The 23,937-nt window shown below is 39.3% G+C and overlaps 1 protein-coding gene across 3 annotated transcripts in view; it reads right to left on the reverse strand.

Moving 5' to 3' along the window:
- The window catches only part of oxr1a (oxidation resistance 1a), a 149,169-nt gene that overhangs the window by 119,575 nt on the left and 5,657 nt on the right, over positions 1-23,937 (reverse strand). For all 3 annotated transcript variants that reach the window (XM_027171351.2, XM_027171361.2, XM_027171433.2), the window contains exon 2: positions 12,894-12,987. In XM_027171351.2, the coding sequence (XP_027027152.1) occupies positions 12,894-12,910 (17 nt within the window). In that variant the 5' untranslated portion in view covers positions 12,911-12,987. The remainder of the gene's footprint in view (positions 1-12,893; positions 12,988-23,937) is intronic.

The raw sequence follows: 23,937 nt of genomic DNA on the forward strand, positions 1-23,937 counted from the left end.
TGTCTTATTATATACTGCAGCATACTGTATACTCTTATATTAGGTACTGCAGCATACTGTTTACTCCTATATTATATACGGTGGCATACTGTATATTCTTATATTATATAGTGCAGATTCAGTTAAGTGGAGAGAGGTCATGGTGGCCTACGTAACATGGAGAGTGTGACAGACCGGTGGGCTGCACTGTCAGGATGCATTTAGGCTCACTTCAATGCTTTCCATGTTAAGCCTATATGTAGCCTGTGGGAGGTAGAAAATACATGCATGATATACTGTAGTTTTTAGTGCTGATGTATACTTTATAAAGTGTGAAATATTTGTAGCTATACGCATGATTTATAACAAAGTCTGAGTTTATTTCTTTGTAAACAGTGAATATAGCCCCCATTATGCCTCTAAACAAATCACAATTTATTGAAAGATCTTAATCCTTTTTTTATTTTCTCCCAGGAGACGTTATTAATTCTCTTATGGCACCCCACAGGTTCTCCTAGCGGGATCTGTTGTCTTTGCTGTGCACATAATTAGTCCATAATACACAAACCACGAACAAGCAATTGAACGGCGCATGTAAAATCACTGAGTGGAAAGTACAGCCTTTGTCTGTTTGAGTATTATGAGCATTGCAGGTCTGTCTTAACAGATACAGTCATAAAAGTCAGAGAGGTGATGTCATGTTTATTGAGTCATGTCATGTTTATTAAGTGATTTTATGGCAATGACGAGGACCTTGGACACAAGCTTGGACCTTGTAATTTATATACAAGTTAGCTTACCGAATATAGACCTAGACCCATTCAATTTGAGACCATAAGACTCAAATTGAATTGGACACCATGCACATCCAGGGGCAATTTAGCCTAGCCATGTCTACCTGCTGACATGTTTTGAGAGGTGGGAGAAAGCTGAAGAACCCTGAGGAAACCCATGTGGAGAGAACATGTAAAACTCCACATGTACAGCCAACAGAGCTCAGGATCAAACTGGACCCTGGAGATGTGAGCTCATTGAACTCCTTTATTAAAAACTAAAAAGACATTCTCACTAAACAAGACCTACAACTGAGTCTGAACTTTGGGAAGTCTAGGAAGGTGTTAGGATAGGGATAACAAGAAGTGGAGCCACAGGGAATAATAAGCAGGGTAATAAATATTTCTGCATATTTGAATAAAATCCTCACATACATTCACAGAACAGTTTAAGATGAACTGGGCAGTCGGAGAAAGATCAGGTGATTATTTTCAACCCCAGATTCTGTGATCCCATTATGCCCCATGTTCTTGATTAATAACAGAGGCACCTGATGGAGACTTCTGGTATCACAGCATATCCTCAGAAACAGATTTGACATTCAAAGTCAATTGAATTGAAAGCCTTGCACAAGGGCCCAGCAGTGGCAGCTTGGCAGTGAACTCCGAACTTCCAAACTTCCAAACCCAGAGCCTTAACCTTGAGCCACCACTGTCCCTGTTGTAAGGTCTGAGATGCTTTTCTGCTCACCATGCAGGTGACATTATTGTTTTTATTGTAAAGAGCTAGTCTTCCCTCCTCTTCTGAAGAACTCCATGTAAACTATAGAGCGGGCATCACCAAATGGCGGACCGCGGTCCGGATCCGGACCGAGTGACGGGTCTGCCCGGACCCGTTAAAATTCTAATATTATCATATTAAGAATCTCCTTATTATAATCTAATATTATAAGATTATAAGCTCTTTGATATTAATAAAAAGATAAATCTTTCGTTCATGCGCAGTTAATCTAGTTATTACGACAGGAGCGTCATCAAAAGCCAAGCCAAAAACAGACTGTTTCTGTTCCATACTTCAGAGCAGAAGGTGGCAGTAATGCATCTAATTATGCTGGCAGGACAATTAAGATTCAATCTGCTGGCAGGACAGTTACATGTCCATTTCTCTCACTAGGAACGGAAGATGGAAAGGGAGTAAGGAGAGGTGGAAAGGAGAGAGGAAAAAGGGAGCTGCTCAAAGCTCTGCACTTTTCTTTTATTCAGTAAATTCTGCCCTGTTCTATTTTACCTGAAATGTTCTTTTGCCTAAAGGTTCCTGTGTTATTAATGTAGTTAATGTTTAAAAAAGGGGCAGCTCAAAAGTCTTTGGTTTAATTTTTTTTCTTAAATATTAAAATCACTTTTATTTTATTCAAAAGATTCTGAATGTTTTACATTACATGAAATATAGGCCCTAAGTTCAGGCTGCTCAAAGCTGTGTTTGCACTTTTTATTTATTTTATTCAGAAGAAATTCAGTGTCTGTTGTCTGTTACTTGACATGTAGTAAAGAGAACCACAGGATTGTTTTCCATTCAAGTGCCATACAAGTTCAGACTTTGAAAACACTTGAAATTTAACAATAAATTATATAGAAATTTATTTGCGTTATTGATTTTATTAACATGAGGGTACACTATTTTAAGTGACCATATAAGATTCGGACCTTTGCTGGGAGGAAATTTTAGTAACTGGACCTCTTTGAATTTTAATTGAATACCCCTGCTCTAGAGACTGTGTATGCATAAAAATATCCTAGGAGATCAGTAGTAAAAAAAAAACAAAAACCAGCTAATCTGGCACGAACAACCATGACACAATCAACCTCACTGAGCTCACAACATCGCTGGTAAGAAGCTAACTGCTTTTTATTGTGTAAACTGCACAGTGAAAATAAAGTGAATCATGATGGATTGGGAAACTACAAGAATGACCAAGGTGTGCATTTTTTTCTAACAAACTCTTAAGTGTAAGTGTACGTTACACTCACAAGAGTCATTCCTTTTCTGATAAACCAGGCTCAAAAACCTGATCCTTCAAAATTCTAGCCCTATAACCTCCCTGATTATAATTACTTACTGGATGCATTTCCCAGATAAATAACGTTGCATCTTTCATTAGTTGCTTTAAACATACCGATTCGTCCTGTACACTGCAATTTCAATCCAAAAAAATCCACTGAGTGAATCCACCGGTTTAAATAGATACAAGCAACAAATCAGAATGTTCATGTTACCTCCGGATGACAGGATAAAATGTAATTGTTTTTTTTTTTAAATCTTCATTAAAAAAAATGTACTAAAGCATATTAAAGATTGGTACTGGCTTCCTTGTAGTTTGACACCAAGTTATTTAGTGACTCGTAATCAGTTCCATCGGCTGCGATTTGTTATTCCGGGGATGAAAAGAAACATTTCTGCAGGATTGACTGCTTCCCTTGAAAAGCCTTTCTTTCACAAAACCAATTATACGCGTGACAAACTCATTTCCATACACAGCTAAATGACTACGATGTGCTGTAGCACAAGAAAAACACATTCCTTATGTCATTGTGTAATAAATGTGAGAACCTCATCTTCTCAAACATCAATCGGATTGCCACGAGATCTGGAAAACATAGCAGACTTTCCTTTTCTGGAGTCGTTTGACCTTCAACTGACCTTGGAAACAGCTACTGTACCACGTAGAGCAATCTAAAAGAAATTAAATGGGAAATTGCCATATGTGAGGTGCTAACCCCAGGACACTAGAACACTTGCCACAGTAATTCTTGGCATATGGAAGTGCTTCTCGCTGTCGAGTTTGCATATAGTGACTCAAGTGGAAAAAAAAAAAAATTGACCGGCCAATAACCGCCTCTGCAATAGTCTAAGAAAAGCAGAATTTTTTTTTTTATTTCAGTAACTATTTTAAACTTACAGATGGAGGAAGGGTATAATGTCGTATCAGAAATTTCGACCACGAGTTACAAAAAATACAAAAAATACAACAACAATGCAACAATTTTGTATAACATTATGCTAATTCTCAATTCTCGCTTCTTTTTATATGTCATCTATCTGTCTTTCCTCCGTCCTAAAATACTTAGGCATGAGACTGACTTATCCACTCAAGCATTGCTTTAATAAAGATAAGACCCCTGTTATTGTTGTCTTCCTAAAAGCATTTCTCACTGAGGGAAAAAAAACCACACAGTCAGAAAAGCAAACAGTTCAACAGGACAGGTTAAAAGCATTTAAAGGTAAACAGTGAAAGATGGCGGTCGCTTTGGCTGAACCTCCAGCAACGTACAGAGCTCACTGTGGAGTCAGAGATTAAGCTTCTTGTAAAATCCTTGACAAACTGACATCTAAGAAGTAGCACAGAAAACGTGAGTCTCAGCCACAGGCCTGTACACATGATATAACCTGAGATCAAGTGAGACAGATGGATTTGTTAATACATCAAGGCTCAACCTATCGCATTTAAACTAAATGTCTGTACCAGATTTACTGCTGCTCTCCATACACCTATATCACTCTCTCTCTCTCTCTCTCTCTCTCTCTCTCTCTCTCTCTCTCGTATTCTGTTCTCGCTCTCACTCTCATGCTTCTGTTCGCCTCCTTTTCTTACCATCTCTCATTTACAACTTCCTCTTTCACTTTTAGCTCCTTTGCTTCTCCTTTCTCTCTCTTTGTCACTCTTTGTCCCCATCACTTTCTTTTTTCTTCTCTCTAACTCTCGGTCTCGTTTTCTTTCCATCTTTCTTTTCTTCCTCTTTGTCTCTCTTTGTGCTTCTCTCTCTATCTGTCTATCCGTATTTTTTCTCTGTCTTTCTCACCTTCAGTCTCTGTGTCTGTCAGTCTCTCTCTCTCTCTCTCTCTCTCTCTAAAACACAAACTCCTCTGAGGCAATTTGGTCTCAGAGAAACTTCAATATAGGTCACACCATCTCAGTGCTCTGTTTAATTTGCAGCCTGTTCAAAATCCTTTCCATGCCGTTATGGAGATGTTCGAAGTGTTACATTTGCCTTTTTATGTGGTCATATCCCATCTCCCTCTAGGACATAACGACCAGACGGATATAATGAGCTCGGCTTAGACGATCAAAAGAAGCAAACAGCGTGACTAAATTGTATAATATATTGCGTATGTTTATGTACGTCAGTAAAAAATAAATAATAAATACATAGAAATTTCCAGTACATTTCTGTGAATGATCACAAACACTGTAATTTCATTAAAGCCGGGCGAAGCTTCACCTTCATGTGGTTGTATAATTAATACAGCATGCTTACGCTGACCTCTACAGCCCGGTGTGCACCATGCTGACCTTCGAACTGTTGAACCAGCGGGAGAGGAAACGGTTTAAGAAACAAACATTGTAGCCGACGTCCGTCACGCGTCAGGAGACGAGAAGCGGTGTGAAAACGAGAAAAACAAAAAAACATCCTTATGTAGCGAGCTGCTAACGTCAGGGTCGTCCGGTCACCCGCCCACCGGCTACAGCGTGTGATCGTACTTTAATTCTTCTTCATAAATATGGTGTTGGTCGGGAGACGGCGGGGGCGGGTGGGTTCAGGGGTTTAATGATGACAATGTCATACTTAACCAAACCGGATTCGGAACATTCCCTTTTTCTTCCACGATGATTAGTGATGTAAGGATTTGCTTGATGACTGCTGATTATTCAGGGTAATCTTTGTTGTCTGTGTGCAGCTCATGCTGTGTGGGCCATCTGCCATGTGCATGTATGCAACCTGAAACTTTCACATCTACCTGACTACCAGTTACTGGGGGAAAAACTTCACCTTTTATTATATAAAACCATGATTATAGCACACTCCTTTCTCTGTCTCGCTTTCCTATCTCTGTCTTCTCTCTATCTGTATCTCTGCATATGTCCCCCTCTCTCTCTCTAGGAGATACTCCTTCCTCCTTTCTTGTCCTACAGTACTGTATGTCTCACTCCCGGTCTCACTCTCTCTGTCTCTCTGGAAATATATGAATAATAATTATTCCTCCCTCTACTCGCTTTCTCTGTCTTCTGTAACTTTCTGTCTCTCTCTGTCCATCTGATATACTCTCTCTCTCTCTCTCTCTCTCTCTCTCTCATGCTTCTGTTCACCTCCTTTTCTTACCATCTCTCATTTACAACTTCCTCTTTCATTTTTAGCTCCTTTGCTTCTCCTTTCTCTCTCTTTGTCACTCTTTTCCCCATCACTTTCCTTTTTCTTCTCTCTAACTCTCTATCTCGTTTTCTTTCCATCTTTCCTTTCTTCCTCTTTGTTTCTCTTTGTGCTTCTCTCTTTATCTGTCTATCCGTATTTTTTTCTCTGTCTTTCTCACCTTCAGTCTCTCTCTCTCTCTCTCTCTGAGTTTGTCTCCCCCCCATCTTTGGGCCTCCTCTCTCTCGCTCTATCTCTCTCTCTCTCTCTCTCTCTCTCTCTCTCTCTCTCTCTCTCTCTCTCTCTCTGAGTTTGTCTCCCCCCATCTTTGGGAGATATTCCTTCCTCCTCTCCATGTCTCTCTCTCTCTCTCTCTCTCTCTCTCTCTCTCTCTCTCTCTCTCTCTCCTCTCATTCTCTGTATCACTTTCTATCTCTCTCTATATCTGTTTTTTTATCTCTCTTTCTCATTACCAGGAATGGCTGGTATAAATGCACTAGCAAGGCTAATCCATACTGTATGTCTTCAGGATAGCAGAACGTTTCACTTCCACGTCATATTATTTACTTATTTATCTTAAAGCAGCTCCAGAGTTGTGTGATCACTGGGAGATCACCGAGTGAGTTTGAATACTGACGATGTAGCCAGGAGTCATGGGTAAGTGTACACTTTGCCTCATGTCATTCTTAACTCGTGTCACACTTCTATTGATATAATGCACTGATCATCTTTGATAGTTTCACTGTCACCAAATGCACAACACATCAGGCAACAGCACACACACACACACACACACACACACACACACACACACACACACACACACACACACACACACAGTAAAGCCATGTCACAGCCCAGTAATCAGCTCCGTTCTATATTAGAGTGGTGCATTACCGAAGGTAAGCTTTCGAAATACTCGCTAGTCATTTTCACCCAAAGCACTCTCAAAAGTCCATTTCTCTCCATTAACAGTGTATCCACTGAGGCCTTTCAAAGCACAGTGGGAACCCAAGCGTGAGAGCGAGCCAGTGAAAAACAACTGACAGGAGAGCGTTTTATAAAAGATCTCATCTCTCCGCTTTTCAAGGACGCCGTCAAGGTCGTTCCCTAATTGGACCGGTGTGCCATTGTAGGGGGTTAAAAAGCCAGTCAAGTTTAGCAGCTCCTCAGAGACTCACTTCCTCCCATGTCTGCATACATAAATAACCAAGCTTGAGTGCATTTCTGTTCGTTTTATTCTTCACACGTTCTACACAATGAAGATGGAAAATAGGAAGAGCTCCTTGTGCGTACACAATCTCTGACTGTATTTTACAGTACAGGGTGCATATAATTCAGTTTTATTCATTTTGTCTTGTATGGAGCTTTTAACAATAGACAAATGTATAAAAATTTCTATTTATTCTTAATGAGCAGGACAGAGGTGATGGTGGTGAGGACCAAAAAAAAAAAAAAAAACGTCCTGAGATGATATGAGGAAGAAACATTGAGAAGAACCAGACTCAATAGGGAACCTCATCCTCATCCGGGTGACACCAAAGAGTGAGATTATAAATAACTGTACACCATAAAGTCAAGTGGAAATGTGTATCCAGGGGGTTGTGAGCAACTTAGGAACATGAGCATTAGCATAATGTGAATTCCTTCCTGAAAAGCCATCAAGTGTTCAATGACGGAGGCTTGAGAGCAAAACCAACCAGTCCAAAATCCACCTACATGGACTCCCTGTGCAAATCTGACCAATCCCATGAATCTCCAGGTTGCCCATGTGGTCCATCTGCATGTAAATAGTCAATGGCCTGGCCAGATGAACAGTTTATTAGAAATTGCTATCAAAATGGCAAATGGCTATTAAATCTGATACATGACTATCTCCTGAAATATGGTGGCTTAGTGGTTATCATTTCTGCCTTGGTTATTGGTTCAATTCCAAGCTCTGTGGCGTTTGCTTCTTCTCCCCATGCTTCGGGGTACTCTGGTTTCCTCTCCCATCTAAAGACATCTATTAATGGTTGACTGTGTGATTGTGTCAAGGGTGTCCCTGTACAGGGTGTCCCCAGGTCTTGTGCCTCAAATCCCATGGGATAGGCTCCAGGCTCCAGACATCCTGCTCTGACGTATAGGACAAATGCTTCAGAAAATCGATGGAAGTGTGAATGACTGGCTCAGACTTCCTTCCTGTGAAACACGAACAGTCTTTATTCTTTCTGAGGCTCATGCTGTCCATCAAACAGAAAATGCAAATATTTCTCTCTCCAAGCATCTGAGTTTCCAGAGCACATTTTCTGGATCATTCCGTCTCTTTTTATCCCCAAAGCACTGAAGCTAGAATCATTTTAGAGAAGAGTTCATGAGAAAGCATTACTATTGTTTATTGACTGGAACTCTTGATCTAGATTGTTTTGTTTATGAGAGAAAACAAATCCCAGGTTTTTAGTAATGCATGAGCTCTAATAACTTATCATATTATATATGGAGTGACAGGGATTTGTTTAGAGATGTATCTATTTTTGGGAAGCTCACCAGTATGTGATGTGATATGATGTAATGTCCCAGTTTAACTGACGCCGCATGCTGTCTAATCGCACACAAAGCCTCCAGAGCTACAACAAACCCCAAACACCAAAACATCTTCCTCATCGCCAAGTTTAAACCAATATTTATTCCTCTACCTTACTGATTATAACAAATCCAATTTTTATTTAAATCAAATTTAATGGTAATCTAAGCTAAATATAACAAAAATCCAATTATTAGGAAAAAAAACACTATTTCAACTAAAGAGCTTTAAAAAAAATACAAGAAAAAATGCAGGGTTATTATCATTCAAAAAATTAATTAATTAATGTAAAAAAAATAGTAATAATAATAATAATAGATTAATAAAAAAATAATATATAAAATAATAATGATATAAAAATAATAATAAAATAAAATAAATACAACCAGATTGGAAAAATCTTTCAAAAAATACAAATCCAATTCTAATCTTTTCAGTTTATTGATCAGATTGAAACCCTTCTTTTTTTTCCTGATATCTGATCCAATGTATTTCTTGCTATTGACTTGACTCCGATCCTGGGTATCGAATTTTTTTCATATCAGCAAAAAACTATAACTATAAAGAGCTTTAAAAATAGAACAAAGAAGAAAAAAAACATAAGCATTGATAAGTAGAGTCTCTAGTGACCGGAAAATGTATGGATGGTTTTCTGACCAGACCAGACAACAGCGCCATGTACAACAGCCCTTGGTGACGTCAAGAAAAAAGTGTTTAGCGATTTAAAAAAACAAAACAAAAAACTAAAGAAAAATCTTTCTTCGAGAATTCACACAGTGTATTTGTTATTTGTCAATAATCCTGCACTGTGTAGCACACCAGTAAATTCCCACTGCCTCGTCCTGCAGCTAATGAGTGCTGCTCTAATAGTGCAATGCCTCTCTGGTTGCAGCTGCTTCCGAGATCCTGACAGCATGGTTGTCACACTAGCAAGGTGATCTAACAGACGCAGAGCTCTAGCTCAGCTTAGACATTTCCTCTTCCTGCTAGTTATAACTAGCATCTGCTGCTAAGATAATAGCTTGAGTTGAGGGCAGAGGATGTGGAACAGGAAGATCCAGTGTGAGCCGTTGCCTCATTATGACTAAGCCATGCATGGAGCTGACAGGTCATACGGTGCTGCGGGTGAGCTCGGAGATGGACATCAAGAGACGTCCGAGTCTCGCTCTGAGTTTTCGAGAGGGTATAAAAGATAATTAATTGGTACTAACTTCAGTTCTTGAGGCTGCTTGGACTCTTGCAGGTTTTGGGCCATTTCCGGATGTAAACACTGGCGAGTCTGATAGAAGCGGAGCTAATCTCCAGTAGAGATTATACAAACCTCTGAGAATCTTGTTTTTAAACATAAGAGAAGATTTAGAGAGCAGGCTGATGGGCGATTTAATTTAACACTGCTCTCGTTAACATTTTAAATAGCTGACATGAGCATAAACAATTAACCTGGGTGACAAATATCCTTCTGTCTGGTGATAAAAAGCGGTGTGTGGAAACAGTGGATTTATTATGTACACTATTATTTTTGTTGCAGACTGGGTTCAGCGATATATAAGCGAAAGCAGAGGTTTGTTAGCTGTTGATCTGATTAAAGTTTTATGACGAAGCATTAATTAAAGGTGCGGTCTGTGTGCTCAGGGGACGACTCCGGTAATGCTCCATGATGAAGTGGGGCACGAGGTGTGAACCAATATTAATAATAGAAAACCACAACGATGTTTTTTTTTTTTTTAAAAAAAATTAAACTAAGTGAAAAAAATGAAATGTTAAAATGTGTACTTATTTACATTTCTTTTATAGTAAGAGAAATTATAGGTGCCAAAATTATTGACACCAAGGTAATTCATTTTTACAAATGTTGCCTCTGGGGTTGGGGCAGAGGAGTAAATAAAATTTGATCTGTCTTTGTTGCATTCAATAAAATATGTAAAATAAGTAAAATCACTTTGTTATCATCACCAAATGGAGAAATCTAGAGCTTTGAACATGTTAGAAACAGCTAAAGATTTCTACATACTGTATGGCAAGCTTTTATTTGTTGCCAATTTACCGATTTAATAAATAAATCATAAAAAAAAAGATATTTCATTTTCCAGCTCAAACTAGTATTAATACAAGGTGTTCAGTCAGGAACTGCTTGTTGGCGGTAGCAATCGTGAAAACTCCAGTCTTCTAGATTTAGATCTCGACTAGCTAACTTCTGGCACAGAGATACTAAACAAAATGCTTAAATGTTGGCATTATGATATAATCTGAGTAATCAGCAATGGATATTGTAGCAGTGTAATAACATGTAGAGATGGTTAAATATATTGTTATATCACAGCCGAGCTAATGGAACAAAAATTTAACCAGCAACTTTTAAAATAAATCCAGGTCTTAAAAAAATGAAGAAGAAGAAAAAAAAAATTTGAGACATTTCTTATCTTGAGGAAACTTTTTTTATAGATAAAATTATGAACAGCTTTTGAAAATTGCTGTAAGTGTAGCAAATTAAATGCTAACAGCTACATTAGCATGTCGATTCAAAAAACTTTTATGTTAAATTTACTTCATATCTGACACCAAAAAAAACAAAAACAAATAAACAAACAAAAAAAAAATAATAAACACATTTCTGTTTTAGGTCCACATTTTCTATCCCTGATTTAAAAGCTAAAAAGCTAGCACTTAAATTAACCTACTGAATACCCTGAAATTATGTTCCTTTATTTATTAATGCTTATTTTCATGATTGCTAACAATAATTGAGCCGATAACTTGGTTCCAATATTTGACTAAATATCTTAATATACCATTAAGTTGCTGTTTAAAAGTAGCTACGATCCATAACGAAAGCAGAAACACGACTCTTGAGCTGCTTTGTGTTCAGCTATTAAAAGTTTCAGGTTCGGCTGTCATAATGGACAGGTTTTTTATGTTGCCACAGCGTTTATGTCTATTCTAACATGTATGTTTCCTGAGGAACCCATCTGTTCCTTCTCACAGTAAACAGATGGTATAGATTAGTGCTGCAGCGTGGAGATTGAGAGTGTAACGTACAAATAGTAATACTGAAAAACTGGTTTTGAATAAAAAAAAAATAAACAAAGGAAGAAACATATCTGAAAGAACTTACAGTATGTAATGTGACTTATGAATATGGTTGATTTGTTGAACCTAAACCAGAATTAAAAACACCTGATCCATGGTTGTTTGGGATAAACAGCATAAATCCATGACAAATAATGCGACTGAGGTTAGGAGTCAGCATAGGAGGTGTTCAACGGTTATCTGATTGGAATCTAATCTCATGTTTATTTGATGCTTGATTTGTATTTGCAACCAGATTGGGGTCTAATAATTCACATAGAACAGTTTATATCTGATCTAACATTCACATTATATCCTGGTTAGTATCTAACATCTCAGAAAAAAATTGTTGGGGATCTGATCTAACGTTCTTATTCAACTCTTTTTGGAACTGATCTAACAACTTAGTATAATTTAACTGGGATCTGATCTAACATCCTCATTCAACTTTTTGGGGATCTTATCTAACATCTCAGTTTAATTTTGTTGGGATCTGATCTAACATCCTAATTCACCTTTTTTGGGGGTCTGATTTAAAATCTTAGTATAATTTCATTGGTATCTGATCTAACATCCTTATCCAGCTTTTAGGGGATCTGATCTAAAATCTCAGAAAAATTTGGTGGGGATCTGATCTAACATTCTTACTTAACTTTTTTTTTGGAGCTGATCTAACATAGTATAATTTAATTGGGATCTGATCTAACATCCTCATTCAACTTTTTGGGGCTCTTATCTAACATCTCAGTTTAATTTTGCTGGGATCTGATCTAACATACTTATTCACCTTTTTTGGGGTCTGATCTAAAATCTTAATATAATTTAATTGGGATCTGATCTAACATCCTTATCCAGCTTTTTGGGGATCTGACCTAACATTCACATATATCCTGTTTGGGAGCTGATCTAAAATCCTTGTTTGCCTGGTTAGGATGTGGTCCAACTTTCCAACATACTCTGGCTGGGATCTGATCTATCATCCTTATTCAACTTATTTTGATCTAATCTAACATTCACATTTACCCGTAGTTGGATCTTTTTCTGCTAATTCTGCGTGGGATCTGATGTAAAATCTGCGCACGATTTAAAGGCAGTTCTGCATACTTAGACAGTTGAGGAAAAGCCTGTTTTTCTGACCTGAAACGCAAACATGTCTTTGTCTTCCTTCCAAACCCTGAATCACATCAAAAAATAAATCCTATGACTCCTTGAAATCTGCTTCATTAGCCTTTCCAAATGGCCTGCCCATAAGGCTTGTGACATTTTCTTTCTTGCGTTCACGTATATGTCCACGAGAAACAACACAATAACACTGATGTGGCCCTGACCTTTTGGTGCTGAACATGTTGCCGGTGTCTCTTCTCTCCGGTACAGAAGCTTCCGAAAATTCAGGAGCTGAGGGTTTCGCTTCAGAGAGCCGATCTGAAATATGGAGGAGAGAAAGCGGGAGTTGTTAAAGAGCTTTGGCGATCACAAATACAGACAAGAACAACATAAAAAGATCGAGAAGGAAGCAGAATCTGACTAACTAACAAGGTATGCTAAATATCCATAAAGAATGTAAACACTGCTAACAAGAACTTCCATGTCTTTCTCCCTTTATAACCTCTTACTTCAGGAAACTGCTCGAGTATGGATCAGCGTTTATATGCTGCTCGTTGTGAATGAGTAAAGACGCGTGTTAAAAGGTTATATCGGTCGCAGGGTGGAATGGCGTACATTATTGATGCACGCATCCACAAGGTTTGAACCCCCACAGAAAGGGTTGAAGTCAGAGCATAAATGCAGCTCCAGCTTTCGACTGTTCAGAGGATTTTCTTTTCTTTACAAAGTATTCTCGCACTCTAAGCTACAAAGCAGGGTGGTATGGTAAAAAGAAGAGCAAGAAATGCAGAGAAAAAAGTGTAGCATGGGAAAGAGAGGAGGGGGAGATGGAAGAGGATGAGATAAGCTGATGCTCTCAGTTTTTTGAAGATCAGCCGCGGAGCTTCCTGCGCCATGCTTGATTGGGAAGTGCTTAAACAATGAATTATGAGGCTTGAAGTCAGCATAAGAGAAGTTCAATTATAAACTGCTTGGGATCTGATCTCACATTCAGTTGTTGCCCAGTTTGGATTTGAAAACAGACTGCGGTCTAACAATTTACATATAAGTGGGTTGGGGTCTGATCTAACGTTACATTATAACTCGGTTGGGATCTGATCTGATATCCCTATTGAACTCGTTTGGGATCTGATCTAACATTCCATTATAACTCGGTTGGGATCTGATCTAATGTCTCTATTCAACTTGTTTGGAATCTGATCTAACATTCCATCAAAACTAGGTTGGGATCTGAGCTAACATCCCTATTCAACTTGTTTGGGATCTGATCTAACATTCCATTATGACTTAAAATGCACGTTGTGTTTAAGTTAAAACGGAAGTTTTAAAGTTAGCTAAAGTTAGCTCAATTGCTGACTGAAAGGTCAGAATTCAAGCCCCAGCACCACCAAGGTGCCACTATTGGGCCCTTGAGCCAGGCCCTTAACCCTTTCTGCACTGTAACATCTGACCCCATCATCCAAAGCTGGGATATGGAAAGAAATAATTTTGTTGTACTGTAATGTACATATGACAAAAATAAAGTATTGTACTTCTTGCCTGTTCTTAGCCTGACTGAGGTTATGTTTAATTTCACTTTTGTTCATATTTTGTAGTGTGTTCCTAATTTGAGCTGTACCTAATTTTAAGAGCTTTGTTAATAAACAACCTACGTTTGCATCCTACCTCCAAGTGTTTGCCTCCTGCCACCGCTAGCTACTTCCTGTGTGTTAGCCAGCTAATTATTTTGCCCCACAGTAAACCCAATACAATACACAAGCTGTGTTTCAATACACAAGCTGTGAATAATAAAAAGCAAATGGCAGAAATGTATGACGTACGAGAAGACGACACTGAAAATTCTCCTTTTTCTTACAAACACAATATTATGACATCATAAACGCTAAAGTTTGCTCATCCTATATAATGTTCACACTTGTAACTTCTCTAGACCTTGTATCTAAATTAGAAAAAAAAAGGCAACTAAAATCCAACAAATACGCAAATCATTTGAACATAATGTTTTGTCCATAGCACATTTAAAGGCAGGGTCTCCAATTTTTGAAAGCCAATGTTGACATTTGAAATCACCAAAACAAACACGCCCCTAACCCAAACGGGTCCCACCGCTGTATTGATAGCTCCGCCCACACATACATACGTAACCCAGGCAAATAATGGAAAGAAATGTGTCTTTATCATAGCGGAAGAACAATATGATTGCAGATAAACAAACAAGCAAAAATGACACACAAGCATAATAATGCAAAGGACGGTCTATATTTGTTCTGTGAAACAAAGCAAAACCAACGTTACTCACCTATCGAGAAGGAAAAAAGCGCCTCGGCGTCTTAAGTAAAGTCAGCTGCATATTCACAGTTTGGAGTTTCCCCGAGTCAAAAACTCCTGAGCTAAACGCTGTTACTACACAAAACGCGGTTGTAGCTGCCTCTCTACATTACTACGATAGAAAAGAGGTGTTATTTGTGTAGTAACAGCGTTTAGCTCAGGAGTTATTGACACGGGAAACTCCAACCTGTGAATATGTGGCCAACTTCCTGCTCCTTCAGTTCTCTCCAGCGCTGGAAAGCTGATCCTATATTAACACGTCCTACTTCTTGCCTTATCGTAAACCTTTCTTCGCTTTCTTTCTTTGTTTTTATCCTCCATGTCAATGTTAAAACCGCTTTCTGCTAATGTCACACACGCACACTGAACACTCTCTCCGCCCATATTGACAAGCCACGCCCCTTTCTGCTCATTGGCTACACGTTAGTTTTGATTTTTGTTTTGATTTTGTTTATTATCGGCCCGACTCAGTTTTCTGAAGCATTTCTCAAAAATCAGAGACCCTGCCTCTTACGAATTTTATTCTCCTTGTCTGCTTTTAATCAAATAAACTAAATTGCACATAAAATGAAAATTTTTGCAGTGTCTGTAAGTTGACATTTACACATAGATGGTGTGTTATTGTCCACACCTATTTTTAAACCAGTACATCAGAGATGTGTGGGAGGTAATGACAGAGAGAGAGTGAGTGAGAGTGAGAGAGAGAGAGAGAGAGAGAGAGAGAGAGAGAGAGAGAGAGAGAGAGAGGGAGAGAAACAAACAATGAGCCTATGGAGAAATGGAAAGAAAATTAATCACAAGTGCTCTGGATACCAGTGAGCAAAAAATAAATAAATAAATAAAAACCCCAGACTCTTATATAAAACGGGTTCAAATCAGAGGCGTTATTGTTCCTTTCATCTAATAAAACAACATCTATGCCGTATATATGCTGGAAATTTACCATTAGAGGTGGTTTTCAAGCTCTAATTCTCTATAGGACACCAGAGTACAACACAAAAACGTACAGTTCGTTTCAGCGAGATGTCTGAGAGTATCAAAGAATCGTGAAGCAACAATGACCATGAAAAAAGATTTTTGTAAATAATATATGGATATATGATTTATGAGGCCTATCAAGGATAGTGACTTCTGACATAAAATTATTTTTTGCTACCAAATGCTTTATTTGTGTGACTGAGTATCAGATTTTACCTTTATGGTAACATCAAGTCCTCCTGATGTACTTTTCACTGTACATTTCAGTCATGTTGTGCTAGCATGACAGTCAAAAACACACTCTATAGTTATAGCATCAATGTGCATTGTGCATGAATGAAGTACCTTCTGTTTAAAAATTCCAAATGTAATGATTAAAAAAAAAAAACTCAACAGAAGGTATAGTTTTTATTCCTTCTCTGGTTTTGGAAACTATATGGCGTGTACGATAAAAATTAAATATGGCTTAATTATGTACCGCTAGTTGAAAATCTTTTATTTAGTATAATGTAAATATTGTAAAGTGGGTGTGGTCTAAGAGAAAAGCAAACAAGGGTGTTCTGTGACAAATACGTAGATGTCTGACTTTTACTGTCTCCAAACAACGGACAAAGACTCGAACTCATTACTGCTACTTTGTTAGACTTCACACAAACACAGTATGTGTCCATCTATGCTCTTATGCTCAGAAGTGCAGCTCAGTATGACGTTGGGGAAGGACTCAAAAAACACAGGATGATTTTGGAATATTGATGGAATGGACTGGGGAGATAACTAGAAAATCAACAAGAATAACCAGCAGAAATGCTGAGGCCAAGCCACAGTCACCTGCAGAGCTTCAGCTTAGATCAACTCGATCTACACCAAATACATCGAGAAAAAATGAGCTCAAAGACAAACACTAGATTTTGTCCATTTCAGTCTCAGTAGGGAGGATTTAATCATGGCTCAAATGACTACTGCGGTATGAGTCATATATAGAGCGCAATCTATTTTGCTCTCTCTCTCTCTCTCTCTCTCTCTCTCTCTCTCTCTCTCTCTCTCTCTCTCTCTCTTTCTTTTTCTCTCCCTTATTCAGTGAATGATTTAGATTTCTGCAAGACTTTTTTTTAACCCATCCCTTGTAGTCATTGGTCCATGTTGAACTAGATCACATTTTCCATGATAAGAGGCCACGTCGGATCTGAATAAAACAATTATTTAATTATGTACACTGTACATCTTTTCAATGAATCATGAGTTTATCTCCGGGTGTTCATGATTCAAGTATGTAATGTAAATTAACTACAAAAGCTCCAGGTTGAGACGTTCATGTTTAAAAAAAAATGGATGGATGCTGTAGTAAGTAAGGAAACTAATTCTGGCAGCTATGTTGATGTCATACATGCATCTCAATAAAATAACTTGTAAGCATTTAGAAATATCGACTTGCCAAGGATCTGCTTGCAAAGGACCTCATCTTACATCATATTATGGTACTTTTGTGAAATATTGCAAAATGTCTGATTGCATTTCCATCTCGGGAATGTCTTCATGAACCTAACTGCCCACTGATATGCTTTAAAAATTCTGACCATTAAGGGAAATTACCCTCATTACTGAAGCCTGGTAAATGCTGCAAGTACCTGAAGATACTTAATTCTTTTAAGTGACTGGAATCATTTAAGGCTATTCAGTTAAATCATTTGTTCAGTTGCACAATGTGACCAAAAAAAGGCCCTTAACCCTCAATTGCACAGTTGTATTAAAATGAGATAAAATGTAAGTCGCTCTGGAAAAGGGTTTCTGCTAAATGCTGTAAAAGTAAATGTTAGTGCAGCCCTGTGAACAGTACAATACAAACTCACTGTGAGAAAATGCATACAGTTTTATTATCAACCATCACCAAAAACATGGGTCTTTGAGGAAGCTTTGAGCTATGCAAGCAAGATGAAAAGCAAGGTCATGCTCTCCTGGGTCCAAAGAGTACAGAAAAATGTATTGCTGACGCCGCAAATTACAATTCAAATCCATTCGATGACAGAGCCGGAAAAATACCCTAGTGAATAGTGAATTGTTGGGCAGAGAGACCTGGCACATACAGTGATCCCTCGTTTATCGCGGTTAATTGGGCCCGGAACCCCTTGCGATAGGTGAAAATCCGTGAAGCAGGATTGGCCCCAAGTTTGACCTTTTCACTGATGGTCATCATCTTCCTCTTCCTCTTGGGATCACTAGAGGAATCTTTCACAAGGGCACAGCGTTTAGGAGGCATCGTAAGGGCTTAACGAAAAGTTAATTTCGAACACAATACGCGAGACACAGTTGACAGCGTGAACGAGAGTGGCGAGATACAACAAGGGAAGAAGCTGGGAGAGGATGCGATGATGCGCAGCCAATCAGCTCAGATCTCGTGCCGGGAACCAATCATGTGCCTTGTCTGAGTGCCCGTGGGTATGTACAAAGCCTCTGAGAGAGTTTCTCTCTTTGTCTGGCATCCTGGGAAACCGTTTTTATTTTTATTTTTCGATGAATATTTTAGAAAAATCAGCGGTGCACTGAGGCCGCGAAACTTGAACCGCGAAACTTGAACTGCGAAGTGGCGAGGGATTACTGTACTCGCCATTCAAGTTTATTCCAATGTTTGGTGGGGTTCAGGTAAGTTCTCTGTGCAGGCAACTTCTGTTCTTTCATTCCAACCTTGTCAATCCATATCTTTATGGAGCTGGCTGAGAGCACAGAAGCATTGTCATGCTGGAAGAGGGGCCCTTGGGACCCTTAATTTCATTCATTCATTCATTCATTCATTCATTTTCTACCGCTTATCCGAACTACCCGGGTCATGGGGAGCCTGTGCCTATCTCAGGCGTCATCGGGCATCGAGGCAGGATACACCCTGGACAGAGTGCCAACCCATCGCAGGGCCCTTAATTTCATTGAAGTAAAATAGTAATTCTACAGCATACAAGTATATCGTATACAATTGTGTGCTAAAAATTTGGGAAATGGCCACATATCGGAGTGATGGTCAGGTGTCCACAAACCATTTGCCTTACTGAATAGTCCCAGTTTCAGATAAGATGTACGAACGGTTAAAAGATCTACAAATTGTTTATAGGTCACCTTGTAAAACAAGGTGTCGAGACATAATTAATGCTGCACTGTCAGAACTTTGGAGCTAACTGTCTGTGACAGCAACCAAGACAATCATACAAGCAGGAAAAACGTCATTCTGAATTAGCTAAAGCCAGAATGCACATAATTGTCCCTAATTAAATCAGTGAGGTTCACAAAGTATCCATGAATCTTATTCTTCTGCACGGATCATTAGTCTTGTCCAGCTGTGGATGTAAAATCCTCTCATTTCTGTCTCGGAGGCTGCAGACGTTAGTTCTGTTGTTCCTCCCCAATCAACTACAACGATGTTATTATACGAGTCAAGAACTGTATCTTTATACATGACTTTATTCATGGAACTCATGGCTGATAACAGTGTAAAATGTGCGGTGTAACATTATTAGCGTTTCAGTCAGTACCAGCGACATAAAGATAATCCAATTTTAAAAAAGAGCATAATGGTACACGGATGTTACAATAACAGGATGCTATAGGGATTTGTTATTCATAAAGTCATAATATTATAAGAGTACATTTTTGTAACATTTCGGTTTTTGTAATAATCGAATAATGTTAAACTATATTCTAATGACTTTAAACTATACAAATGTATGATTCTGAGAATGAACAGGTGATCTTAAGGCTCAATAACCTTCCATTCAACATTACATCAACAGATAACTGGAGAATGTAGCTTGTTTTTGGACAAGTTCCTTGAGTGATACAGCTAAAGAAGTTGGCGATTGTTCAGCCCACAGCTGTTCATTTGTCAATTGATTACAGCACTGTCATATTCCAGTTCCAGTTCGAACCATGTCGTCAAGATTTCTGATGACAACAGAGGTTTAACGGATCATGGGCTGAAGCAAGAACACCAGTCAGGAAGTCCTGCACTGATCTCTTCCCCTGTTCCTCAATGGCTCGAGAGTGGAGAAAGTGTTGAGCATTAAGTTCCTTGGAGTTCACACCATTGCAAGACAACCAAGCACCGGCTACCTAACAAGAGAGACCGGCAGTAACTCCACTTCCTCTAGCACCTCAACAAGATGAACATTCCTCCACCCATCCTCACTACGTTCTTCAGAGGAACCATAGATAGTGTCCATTTCCAATCCCAAGACCCTGCAGGAGATAGTGTGAACAGCTCACCACATCATCGTTTGGCCTCAACAACCTGTTCAGGAGATTATCCACTCACGTAGCATCGGCAAGGCCTCCAGCATTGTGGACAATCTCTCTCTCTCCCTCCCACCCCTCCTACAATCTATTTGCCCTTCTGACATCTGGAAGAAGGCGCTGCAGCAGCCATTCAAGGACAGCCAGACTGGGTAACAGCTACTGCCCCCAGGCTGTCAGACTCCCCAACACTGTGCTGGCCTTCTCTACACACATCATCCAGACACTTGTTCACTTAATGCACTTTAATACATCGTTTCCGATTCATTACAGTACTGCACTGTCACGTCATTCATCTCAGGTTCTTATACAAGCATTTATGTGCCTAGACTTTTTTTTTTTTTTGCTAAGTTCGTTCTTTTTGTAGTAGTTTATGTTACGTTACTGCACATCTTTCTACATACCCCCAACATTACCCATGACCACTTTCTGCATGCTTCACTATATTTATGTTCTGTCAGCATGTGCAGGTCATACATGCAACTTGTACCTAGGGTTCAGGAGAAATGCTCATTTACGTAACTTGACTTGAGAAGATCTGTATATGATGATGCTGTAGCTGGAAGGCCAAAGAAGCAAACATGGCTGTGTTGTCTGTCTGCCATACTTGCTGCCTTGCCCCTACCAATCATGAGCTCATGTATGAGTAAGAGGGCTGATCCTCTAAATGTCTTTTTACACTGTCTGTTGATGCAGCATGTGCAGCAGTTTGAAAAGGAATCACGAATCACAGGAATCAAGTGTCAGAGGAAGTTGGCAGATGACCAAACTGAGGCAAAAAAAAAGGAATGATCGGAGATGTTCATTCATTCATTCATTCTCTACCGCTTATCCGAACTTCTCGGGTCACGGGGAGCCTGTGCCTATCTCAGGCGTCATCGGGCATCGAGGCAGGATACACCCTGGACGGAGTGCCAACCCATCACAGAGCACACACACACTCTCATTCACTCACACACACACACTACGGACAATTTTCCAGAGATGCCAATCAACCTACCATGCATGTCTTTGGACCGAGGGAGGAACCGGAGTACCCGGAGGAAACCCCCGAGGCACGGGGAGAACATGCAAACTCCACACACACAAGGCGGAGGCAGGAATCGAACCCCCAACCCTGGAGGTGTGAGGCAAACGTGCTAACCACTAAGCCACCGTGCCCCCCGATCGGAAATGTGCTTATTTTAATAGATGAAGACTGAAAGGTAGCCATGTCATATGAGAGCCAAAACAGAGGGAGTCTAGGCAGTAATAGCTGATCCAGATATTCATTACAATACATTGTTACTCCTGCGCAGACACACTTGTTGCTATTAATTATTAAATGCACTTCTTAAGAGATTGAGGTATGGGATTTCCATGCATACGCCACAGCAGGAGAGGTTGCAGAGTCTGTTAGATTAAGTGTGGATAAAGTATTGATAAGAGTTGCTTTCCTCAGGTTCTATTCACTGTTCGGCACTCACGTTTTTTTTTGGTTTTGTTTTTTTTAACCAGCCTCCATTTTTATTTTCATTCTTAGCGATAAACTACTGTAGAAATAGATGAATATAACCCAAGCTTATGGGTATGTGCAATGTGACCTTCATGGAGTTCAGGTTTGAGTAAGAAAGATGTTTGCAGATTCATAAATGGGTCTCCACACACACACACACACACACACACACACACACACACACACACACACACACACACACACACACACACACACACACTCACACACTCACACTACGGACAATTTTCCAGAGATGCCAATCAACCTACCATGCATGTCTTTGGACCGGGGGAGGAAACCGGAGTACCCGGAGGAAACCCCCGAGGCACGGGGAGAACATGCAAACTCCACACACACAAGGCGGAGGCGGGAATCGAACCCCCAACCCTGGAGGTGTGAGGCGAACGTGCTAACCACTAAGCCACCGTGCTCCCTCCTTGTTTTAATTTCTTCCATTATTTCACTCTCAAGTCTAAATGACCTAATGATGTAACCAACACAGATTATAAGCCTTTATTCCCAACTGCAAAATCTTGATAACAAATCCAGTATATCCAGTGTTCCTAAGCGGGTCATTAGGCAGGCGCAGACGTAATTTTCAAACTAGACAGTCAGAGTAGATGGAGTCAGCAAAACGTCAGTAAAGAGCCTAGAGCGCGGAGCAACTCTGGACACTATCGGCTCCACTGCAATACGAAGAGACAAGGGCAAGAATTCATCCTGCTGACTCATTCCACCAAATAATATTTTGCTGACAGAGACAAATGTTTCTTAGGGCTGCATTCTCCAGAACAACTTTGTTTCAAGAGGCTTAATCTCATCTGGGGATTTGTTGACAGTTCACCAGAAACCAGGTTCATGACAGGAAAACTGGCACACAGAGAAACATGGGTTTGCACGGTGCTTAGATTAAAGATCAGAATATGGAAAGGAAACAGAATACTAATGCAGGAAGACTAATACATCAAGATCAATTAGCCTTGATATTGCTTGGAGCTCAAAATATCCCATTTTCAAGATTTGTGCTAGAAGGGAAACACTTCCACACATGGAACATTGTGTGTTTGAAGAAAATCTTGTTAATGTAAACATTATGTTCAGATTAAAGGTGGGGGATATGACAAAAAGATCATATGACATTACGCTATGTAATGTACATCGAGACGTTTAGGTTTGCTTACAAACAGTGTCTGTAAAACAATGTTCGATTTTAGAAATTGATAGATAGATGTATAGACAGACAGACAGACAGACAGACAGACAGACAGACAGATACAGTAAGAGTTGTTTTTTTAACACACACAGACAGACAGACAGACAGACAGACAGACAGACAGACATAGACACAAACACAGACAGACAGACAGACAGACAGACAGACAGACAGACAGATAGAGTAAGAGTTGTTTTTTAACACACACACAGACAGACAGACAGACACAAACACATAGACACACAGACAGACAGACACATAGACACAAACACACAGACAGAGACACACAGACAGACACACAGACAGACAGACACATAGACACAAACACAGACACACAGACAGACAGACAGACAGACACATAGACACAAACACAGACACACAGACACACAGATAGATAGATAGATAGATAGATAGATAGATAGATAGATAGATAGATAGATAGATAGATAGATAGATAGATAGATAGATAGATAGATAGATAGATAGATAGATAAGAGGGGTTGTTTTTGTACACACACATCTAACAGGGTGTAACTTTATATTTATATGAAATACAATTGCACTACTTTGTCAAATTATGACTTAATATACAGAATGTAAATGTTAATGAAAATTTTTTCCCAAATCGTAGCACTTTTGGGTAGAGGCCAGGAAGCTGGAAGAGTACACTGCAATCAATAAGCTAATCATCCCGATTGTTTGGGAAACAAAACCCTTTCTCATCTTCTTCTTTTAGTTCCCACAGTGAATATCCAAACCTCATCTCTCACACATAAGTCAAAAAAGCACAGAAAAAAAACTTGCTGTGCTAAGGTAAGGTAGTGCTCATGAAATCGACATGCACGCTTGCCTGCGCCGACCAAATTTTCATATAGGTTTATTATATATACACAGGAGGCAATTAGGATGCAGTGACCCAGGGCATCAGAGGCTTGAGCGGCTGGAGCTTAGCGTGCAAATCCCTCTCTAATCCTGACGCAGC

Source organism: Tachysurus fulvidraco, chromosome 25, assembly GCF_022655615.1.
Source record: "Tachysurus fulvidraco isolate hzauxx_2018 chromosome 25, HZAU_PFXX_2.0, whole genome shotgun sequence".
In the NCBI taxonomy this organism is placed as follows: domain Eukaryota; kingdom Metazoa; phylum Chordata; class Actinopteri; order Siluriformes; family Bagridae; genus Tachysurus; species Tachysurus fulvidraco.